Below are 10,773 nucleotides of genomic sequence, written 5' to 3' on the forward strand. Positions count from 1 at the left end.
AATATCTCCCGGAAAACCGGGAAAAATATTTAATAACCCACCTGCTTTTGAGCACCAAACATTGGGGACCAGCTGGTTTTAAGGCGTTAGACCCGGCGAAAACGGATATTCCATAGTTTTTTGCTTTACGGTTCGCCAAACCAAAACCTGGCGTTTAAGCGATAGCTAAAGCAATAAATGGCGGACTGAGTGTGAGAAATGAACCCATAACTATAACTAGGCAAATAAGATTTCGCTCCATCCATTCGCTGCTGGAAAGTACTTATTCGTTGGTTTGGCCTTCAAGATTTGTTGCTATTACTCTAAATTGGTTTTGATAAAGGTTATTTATTAAGTAGGCTTGAAGAAAGTTTATTACTAATGGTAAGTTCACTATTTATCTCCCCTTTCCTTCCATTTCCATCGCATCTATCTGTCTGTTAGATCTATCTATGCTATCCTAATCTATCTATCTATCTATCTATCTTATCTATGTTTATATATGCATGTATGTATGTATGTATGTATCGCTATGTATGTACGTATCGTTATAGACGATATATATTAGATATATATATATATATATATATAATTATATATAGTATATGTTATATATATATATATATAGTACATACCATACATGCATACATACATACAATACAAAACATACATTACATATATAAATAGATAGAGAGAATCGGATAAGCTAGATGTAGATGGAAAGGAAGAGGGAGAGTAATAAAGAGTGAGTATACCAGCCATAGTTAAAACTTCTGGATTCTTTCAGCCTATTAACAATACCTTTATAAAAACAAGTTAGAGTAAAGCACAAATTATATATATTACTTTATATATAATATATATATCTCGATATATATTAATATTATATTATGTATGGTATTGTTAGTATGTATGTATAATACATATATACTATTTTTATTATAATATTACATTACCACACATTATGTATATGTATGTTATGTATATAAAAGTCATTCCTTACATTAAGCGTATGGCTTGAGCAAAGCAAGAATTTGAAACTAGCTTTCCGAGGAAAATAATCTCTTACGTTAATTCATTCATCCTCCATTATTAGACGCAAATCTTTATATTCGAGTGGAATATACACCTTATGCGGTCGGTTTCCTTTTTGGACAGGCTCCCCCGTATGACCGTCCATGCTTCCATGAAAGATTATAACAGCTGAGGAAACAGCAATTCTGCTGTATACTCATTTCATATTCGGCTGTGAATGACCCGTCAGACTTGAGTAACTCCGAAGTTAATAATTCACCGCGTACGGTGACTATACACATTGTGATATAACGGACCATTGCTAAAGCCATTCCATCTTACAACGGAATAATCACCTATTTCCCTTTCCCGCCAGAGTTGAGAATTTCAATTACTAGGTCACATATGCTATTCATGCGATGGTTTATCTGCTAACTTTCCTTGTGTCGCATTTCCATATGAAACACCAAAACATTTCAAAGAATAATAATAAGAAAATAATAATAATAATAATAATAATAATAATAATAATAATAATAATAATAATAATAATAATAATAATAATAATAATAATCGCAAATGACGACGACACCAAAAACTATAAGCTTTAATAATGCCAAAATAAACAGCAAAAATTATGAATAACAATAGCTAACATCATTAATGGTAAAAAGAATAATAAATAATTAATAATAACTAATAATAATAATAATAACTAATAATAATTCAACTGGCAAATGATCAACGACACCAAAAACCCTGTAAAACCTTTATAATACCAAAATAAACAGCAAAATAAATTTATTCATAACTAACCCATACCATCATTAACGAAATAGATAAAATGCATAACCAACCAACGATATCTAATAACATTAGCCATAGAAAGAAAAAAATAAACAACAAACAACAACAGCAAAGAAACTCCTAATAAAATGACCACCAATTTCAATTTCATTCCCCCAGAAGGCACCGATGTGGGCAATCCGGCGCTTTCTCGATTTGCTCCCATTCCTGAATCCATCCTCCACCTTCCTTCCACCCACGCTTGAGTCATTCTCGGGATGGAGAAGAAGAGGATACCGAGATTGATATCCAGATTAATTAAGATCCTTCCACAACAGGTATTCTTTTCAGTTGTAAGTGGACTTGGTTTCCATTCAAGAGATGCGTTGGCGGGTGTGATGTTAGTATTGATGGACTATTGAATATCCCTAATTATTAGTAATATAGATTATTATTCCATTCATAAGGAAAAGGTTCAGAACATTTTATCAGCCTTGACAGAATGGATGATTTTTATGTTGAGAGGAGATAAAAGGCAACAACTTAATACAATAAATGTATAATTGTAGATATAAGTTATAGATATAAAATAAGGGCATAGATTATGGTGCAGACTAAAGAAGGGATCAAAATGCCCCAAAACTAATGCGATAAAATCGTATATTCGCCACTTGTTTGTGGGCGCGCATGTGTTGCGGTGTGTTTGTTTGTGAAGGAGAGGAGAGAGACGAGAGAGAGAGACGGAGAGACTGAAGAGGAGACGAGAGAGAGAGGGGGGGGGGAGGGGGGGGGGGGGGGGGATCCTGTATAAATAAAGGCAATGAATGAATCGGAACGGTTCTTTAAATTAATTCTGCCCATTGTCACCATTCATGAGAGAGAGAGAGAGAGAGATGAAGAGAGAGAGAATGAGAGAGAGAGAGAGAGAAGGAGAATCCTGTATAAGTTAAAGGCCAGGTGAATGAAACGGTTCTTCAAATTTATTTCTGGCCATTGTTACGCATGCCATGTAAAAGACCAGACACACACACACAACCACACACACCCACAAACAGAGGAATCGCCTGCACCAAATAAAAGGCAATGAATGAACGGTTCTTTAAATTAATTTTGCCATGTGCACAAATGCGTTTGAGAGAGAGAGAGAAAGAGAGAGAGAGAGAGAGAGAGAGAGAAACAGGAAGAGAGAGAGAGAGAGAGAGAGGTAGAGAATTCAGTATAAACTAAATGCCAATGGAATTGAAAACGGGTCCTTTAAATTAATTCTGCCATGTGCACATGCATGAGGAGAGAGAGAGAGAGGAGAGAGAGAAGAGAGATGCACCAACGGTCCTCCTTTTCAGAGCCAGGAATTGGCAAAGACGCGCTCATTCGTGACCTGGAATCATTCGTGGCACGGCTGGCATGAAAGGCAAAACCTCCGGCCACCGGCCCCGGAGGCACCGAACACGAGACCGATCTTGCCACGTGCCTCTTTTTTTTTTTTTACTTTTTTTTTTTTTACTTTTTTTTTATTTCCTTGGCTTCTTTCTATGGATTATGTGCTGCTGGATATTCATGAGGTAAGACTTCTTGCTGTTTTCCCTGCTTCAAGAGCCGCCGGTTTTCATTCTAATTGTTGTAATAGCTTATTCTAGAATCATATTAATTATTATTATTATTATTATTATTATTATTATTACTTTTTATTTATTATTATTATTATAAGTGATGTATTTGTGACACCCTTCTTCAAAAAATGTTACATAAAACAAATTTTATTTCCAAAAACTACGATTCTTACAAAGACATCGACCATGCATTTGTTTTCTTATTTCTTACTGATAAATCAATAATAACTACGTCAAACAACCAATGTTTTTGTTGCGAACGCCACTTTGTAATACGAATTGCATCAAATCAACTCCACAACGTCCTTCGCGGATAGTTACCTTGTTCGAAAATCAAAAATATTCGATTCTCCGTGCGTTAGAATTTGTATGAGGACAAGTTCCCCCTCGTTAATCGCCATGCCTTTAACGCTTGCAATATATTCAGTCCTTCCTTTCACATCGATTGGAGTTGATTGATTCTTGGGTATGGAGATATTTAGCACCTTCCGTTAAATTTAGACTATTTGTAAAACCCATTTAAAAAAAACGAAAGCCGATTTAAATCGGGAACATGCTGCCCGAATATATCTACACTCCCCTTATTGAACGTTCTACTTGAACTTGACGCTTCCTTAGACCATACAAAAGGTATAAAAACAAAATCGTCCAGAATTGTTTTCCACCCTCTCTAGATATTTGTGGATCTTTCTAAACGATGAGGCAAAAGGCCAAAAGATGGCCTCGTATAAAACATTCCAAAAGGATGCCCGAGGCAGATTTTCAGAAGCCAAATTTCCTTTTACCTTGATAGACCGCTATAAGAGACGCATAATTTGGAGGGCTTCACTCTTTTTTCCTTCCTTTTTCCTTCTTCTTCTGTTCTTCTGCTTCTTCTTCTTTTTCTTTTCTTCTTCTTCTTTTCTTTACCGGGTGGGGTCGTGTGGAATTCAGGGGTGTTTGTCAAATCTGAGCCGAATTATTAATTTGAAAGTGTCCTACGGGGTTCTTTTAATGTATGATGGAGCCTTACAGAAGACCAATATTAACGTAGATCATCATGATCACAAAATACCAGCAGAGCAAAAAACTTGATAAAGGTATGAGTAAATAGTGTAGATAGAAATTAATTATCAATCTCTGGGCTGTCAATGAATATAATATGGTTATTGGATACCGACATAAAGTTGAATACAAACGATAACAATGGAGTAGTTGAGTTGTGAAGAGTTCTCAGATTAAGTTCAGAAGTTTCATTTAGCGGAAGAGAGCAGTTTCTACTGTATTTTCTCAGTGTGTTTGCAGAGTGTATTGTATGGTATTTCCCTTTGAACACTTTAAAAAAAAAAAAAAAAAAAAAAATTTAAAAAAAAAAAAAAAAAAAAAAATATATTAATATATTATATATAATATATAGATATATATAATAATATATATATATATAATAATATATATATATATATTATATAGCTATTATTGATTATTATTTCCTCGCAGGGAGGGGGGTGGGGGGGGGGCGGTAGTGCCAATCAGTGCACCTTATACAGTGCACTGTAGGCATTGCTTAATGCTCTTGCAGCGTCACCTCCGGATGTGGGATTCAAGTGACAACAAAGGACAAAAGAGAGAATCCCACATATTTTGAGAGTAGATGGAATGGAAAGTTTCTGTCGAAAGAGGTAGCTCTCATGGGTCTGCCACATTCCTATGTTAATTGTCCACCCTCCAATCATCAGACACCAAATTGCAGCTCTCTGAACTCAGTGTTTTTTTTTTTTTTTCATGTTATTTAAGGTTAAAGTTAACCATGATCTTGTCTGGCAACGTTATAGGACAGGCCACAACGGGGCTATGACTGAAGGTTTCATGCGCCGCAGCTCATACAGCATTATACCGAGACCACCGTAAGATGGATCTGTTTTCGGGGGCCTTGATTATGGGCTGTACAGAAAACTCGATTGCCCCGAAGAAACTTAGACGCAATTTTTAATTGTTTTCTGTCGTCATAAAAATTATGAACTCGACATATATAGAAGAAATATTTGTCGAGAGTTGGAATTTAATTTGGTCTGTTGCCCAAACCGCTTCTCTTCCTTTCCCTTTATTGAGGCAACAGATGTCCGCCATCGTTTCATTTTTCACCGGCGACACATTTTTCACTCTTCTCGCGAAATGTATTTCTTTTTCAATATCAAGATTCATAAACCATCCGGTTTTCCTTTTCACTCAGTTCTCTTTTCACAATATGAAGCGTAAGGCATTTTTTCCTTTACACCAATGAATGAATTAAATGACTGAAGAAAAACAATGTAATAAAAGAATAAAATTCTCCAACATTATTACTCTTGTATAACATACCTATTGCACATGCGTACAAACTCTCACACACGTATGTTTGTGTGTGGGTATATATATATATTATATATATATATATATATATATATATATATATATATATATATATATATATATATATATATATATAGATAGATATATATATATATATATATATAATATATATATATATATATATATATATATATATATATATATATATATATATATATACCCACACACAAACATACGTGTGTGAGAGTTTGTACGCATGTGCAATAGGTATGTTATACAAGAGTAATAATGTTGGAGAATTTTATTCGTTTTATTACATTATAGATATAATATATATATATATATATATATATATATATATACTATATATATATATATATATATATATATATAGATATATATATATACTATATATCATATATATATAGATATATATATATTATATAGATATATATATATATATATATATATATTATATATATATCTATATATATAGATATATATATATATATATATATAGATATATATCTATATATATATATATATATATATATATATATATATATATATATATATATATAGATATATCTATCTATATATATATATATATATAGATATATATCTATATATATAGAGATATATATATATATATATATATATATATATATATATGATATATATATATATATATCTATATATATATATATATATATATATATATGATTATATATATATAGATATATATATATATATATATATATATATATATATATATCTATATATATATAGATATATATATATATATATATATATATATATATATATAGATATATATATAGATATATATAGATATATATATATATATATATATATATATATATATATATAGATATATATATATATATATATATATATATATATATATATAATATATATATATATATATATATATATATATATATATATATATATATATAATAAAGAGGTAGTTAATGACAATATAAACAGTCCGCAATATTAAACGAAAACAACGCAGTATATTTATGTGTCCTCTTTCAAGGATTGGCTGTTACAGATAAAAAAAAAATGAAATCCTTGCTTGGAATTTAATAATAAAAGCAACTCTTTTGTAATGTTGGTTGTTTGATGAGCGAGAAAAAGTGACGTTGGGTCTGGTTAATTAACAGATGAGCAAGGAATGGGGCTCACTGGCACCCCCTCTTCCAAGGGGAATTTGGGGGTGTGGTATATCGTCATTCATCTCCTTCATCTAAGCTAAGGAAAACCTACTATAGTAGATTCACATCAACCGTGCATTTGATGTCTAGGCCAGTCCCTTACAACTCTCCTGATTGGCTGTTGATGAGCCAATCACAGGGCTGAAAACTGTCGCTCGAGAGAGTTCACATAGGCAGGGTGTATGTTCCACCTCTCCTGAGGGATACTTTTGAAAGACGTATCCCTCAGGAGAGGTGGAGCATAGATCCTACCCATGTGAACTCTCTCGAGAGACAGAGAGTTTCCAGCCTCGTGATTGGCAAGGGGCAGGCCTAGCACTAGAACAGCCAAGCAGTCATTTTGACTGCTTTTGGAAATTGAAATGATTAGCATGACTTAACTACCATCGTTATTCAGTTGATGCTGCATGACTTTTGCTAACTTAGTGAGTAGTTCATTATGGTGAAATAATTTAGTTAATTTCCATAAAACTTTTTCCAGTACAGCCCCCACTACTACAAACGCCCAAGCAGTCATTTTGACTGCCCTGACTACAAGCTTCAATCGTGTCTAGTGACCAAACCTGTATAAGACGCGTGAGGATAGACATGTTCAGTTCCATCGCAACATACACTTCTTAGCTTGATTAGTATGCGTTTAGCTTTCCCACTATCAATATGTCCCATAGGAAGTTGAATGATTATGAAATATTAGAAGAGTTATTGAAGGATTCAGATTCACATCCAGATTCAGATTCAGATTCTGTTGAGGAAAGTAAATCTGATGAAGATGAGTACATTGTGCAAGAAGAGGAATCAAGTTCTGATGATGAAGTCAGCCAATCTGAGGGTGATGAGGAGTCGGAAGTGATATCATCAAATTTAGGTTAGTATCGTATTCTCTCTCTCTCTCTCTCTCTCTCTCTCTCTCTCTCTCTCGCTCTCTCTCTCTCTGTTTCATGTCCTTTGTAATATATATATTATATATATAATTATATATATATATATATATATATATATATATATATATATATATATATATATATATCTTGCCATAGGAGCTTTACCATTATCTATTATTATTGTTTTTGCTATTATTGTTGTTGTTGTTATTACTGTTGTTATTATTATCATTATTATTATCATTTTTTTTATATTTTCTTGAAATATTAGCCTACTGTGTATTTTTTTTCTTCCTGAATTCATTATCCCTCTCATTTTACAGAGGAACTCCCTTCTCAAGAAGAGGATTTATCATCAAACACGATTAGAGCTAAATGTGGTACGGTGTGGAAAGTAATATCTCAAGCAGATGAAGATTGTGGAAGATTTTCTCAGGAAAACATAATGAGGGAAACTCCTGGCCCCACTTCTTTTGCAAAACGTCTTGTACAAAAAAGGAGCTACATGAGTACCTTTTCGATACTTATAGATGATTTTATCATTGAACATATCAGGAAATGCACTGAAGCTCAAGGCAGAAGAGTCTTGAAAAACGATAATTACAAAGTATCTTGTGAAGAAATTCTAGCAGTAATTGGAATCATGTATGCTCGTGGGATATTGGGAAAGAATCAGTCAATTGATCATCTATGGTCAAGAAAATGGGGTCCACCCTTTTTCAGGGATACAATGCCACGTCACAAATTCAGAGCTAATGCGGTTTATAAGATTTGACATAAGAACAATGAGGTCGGAACGTTTACATACAGATAAGTTTGCTTATATTTCTGAAGTGTGGGATAGATTCATTAAGAATTGCAAAGCTGCTTATAAGCCAACATGAGAAACATCACAATTGATGAACAACTTTTTCCCTCAAAATGCCGATGTTTTCTACAGTATATGGGGAATAAACCAGACAAAGTTTGAATAAGTTTTGGATTGCTGCTGATACAGAATCAATGTATATGCTAAATGCTTTTCCTTACTTGGGAAAAGACGAATTTCGACCAGCAAATCAGCCCTTATCAAACTCATGTTGTGCTAAGACTAATGGAACCATTCACTGGGAAAGGTAGAAATGTCACAACTGACAATTTCTTCACATCGCTTCAGTTAGCTGAACATCTGAAAGCAAAAAACACCAGCATTGTTGGCACAATGAATAAAGCCCGTAAAGAAATTCCATCTCAAATGAAGTCATGGAAAGGTCAACTGTATGATACACTTCTGTTGAAGAATAAGGATACGACCTTGGCAATATACTAAAGTAAGAAAAACAAGACAGTCTTTATACTCAGTTCACTTCGTCGCACTGTTTCAATAGGAGATAGACAGAAGAAAAAGCCAGAAACTGTTGTGTATTACAATTCAACAAAATTTGGAGTAGACGTACTTGATCAAATGGCACGTAATTATTCCACAAGGTGCCCTTCCAGACGTTAGCCTGTTCGTGTATTTTACAATATTCTTGATCTTGCAATTATCAATGCATGGATATTGTATTCAGAGGTCACAGGGGAAAAACTAAGCCGTCATGATTTTAATCTTGGATTAGCAGAGGAATGGCACTATCTTTGAAAACACTAGTTGGCAGAAAGTGCCGAAGATTCTGGTGAGATTTTGGAAGATGGAGAGTAGAGCAACAAATAAGAAAACGGAAGCAATGCCAAATCCGCCTGTGCAAAAAACAACAAAAACCGTGATGACCTGCAAAAAATGTGAGAAATATGTGTGTGAAAATGCACTGCTGTAACTAAACAAATTGTATTTGGTTAAATTGTGCAAGAAGTGAGGATATAAAATGTTATTCATCACAGACCTTATATTCAAATTCTGTCATATCAAAACAGCCAAAAACATTTCCCAAATCAATATGGATGTTTATTTACAAGTGTTTTTGGCTAATACCAAGTAACTAACCTGAATTTACAATTTTGAGGACGTTTCCCATCCCAGATAATTTATAATTTTTTTATTTGCTGAATTTTTATCACTTTTTTGCTATTATTGTACATTTTCATTTAGAGGAGGAAATTAAGAACTTTAAGTTTTTTATCAAAATGTAATCCTATAAAGAAAGCACAATAAAGAAACAACAAACAAAAATGATTTTTTATTTTCATTCCTATAGTTATCTAGAATGGAAAAACTTTGTAAAAACTATATATTTAAGCATAGCCTTAACATGTAATTCCTCCTTGATTTCAATGCCAATGGTATACTAACTGGCATAAAGTAGCAACAGAACTAATAATGGTAGGTGCAGGACCTTGGCCGTTTTCAAAAATGCTAGACATCAAATGCACGGTTGATATGAATCTACTATAGCTTCCATACATACAAAGCCACGCTCCCTTTCAGGGCAACCATGCACATGGTTAGGAGCAGGTATTTCCATTACTTACTCTCTCTCTCTCTAACTCTTAATTAACTCTCTCCGGAGAGAGGGAAAAACTGCCTTTTCTTCATTTTTGTCGCAATGTTTATAGCTACACAAATGTCCTGGTCCTTTCTCACCAAAATACTAAATTATTATGCAAGACTTTTCCTACTGTCTCCATTCCGAGAAAGAAAATGAGGTACTTTGCCAAGTGACCTTTTTTTTTTTATGGCTTAAAGGCGAGGAGCATTGACCTACTTCCGTGATACTTTGTAATAATAGCAACAATAGCAGTGATAAAAATAATAACAAAAATCTACTTGTTAATAATAATAATAATAATAATAATAATAATAATAATAATACAGTTTACAGGGAAGGAATAAAATATGACTATAACAATGCACCTAACTGTCATCAAAAACAGCGACCCCGACTAGGGATTACCCGAGAAGACTGCATTATGTTTTAAAATCATGAAAGTTTCTGTCATTTTTCATTATCATGCAATGCG

General features: G+C 33.1%; 1 protein-coding gene across 1 annotated transcript; it reads left to right on the forward strand.

The window, feature by feature from the left end:
- The first annotated feature begins 7,612 nt into the window (after positions 1-7,612).
- On the forward strand, positions 7,613-8,611 carry LOC135226146 (uncharacterized). Its single transcript, XM_064265587.1, has 2 exons — positions 7,613-7,820; positions 8,160-8,611. Exons 1-2 carry the CDS (start codon positions 7,613-7,615, stop codon positions 8,609-8,611), a joined length of 660 nt encoding a protein of 219 aa, XP_064121657.1.
- The last annotated feature ends 2,162 nt before the right edge of the window (positions 8,612-10,773 follow it).

The sequence above is a fragment of the Macrobrachium nipponense genome, chromosome 14 (assembly GCF_015104395.2).
Source record: "Macrobrachium nipponense isolate FS-2020 chromosome 14, ASM1510439v2, whole genome shotgun sequence".
Lineage (NCBI taxonomy): Eukaryota > Metazoa > Arthropoda > Malacostraca > Decapoda > Palaemonidae > Macrobrachium > Macrobrachium nipponense.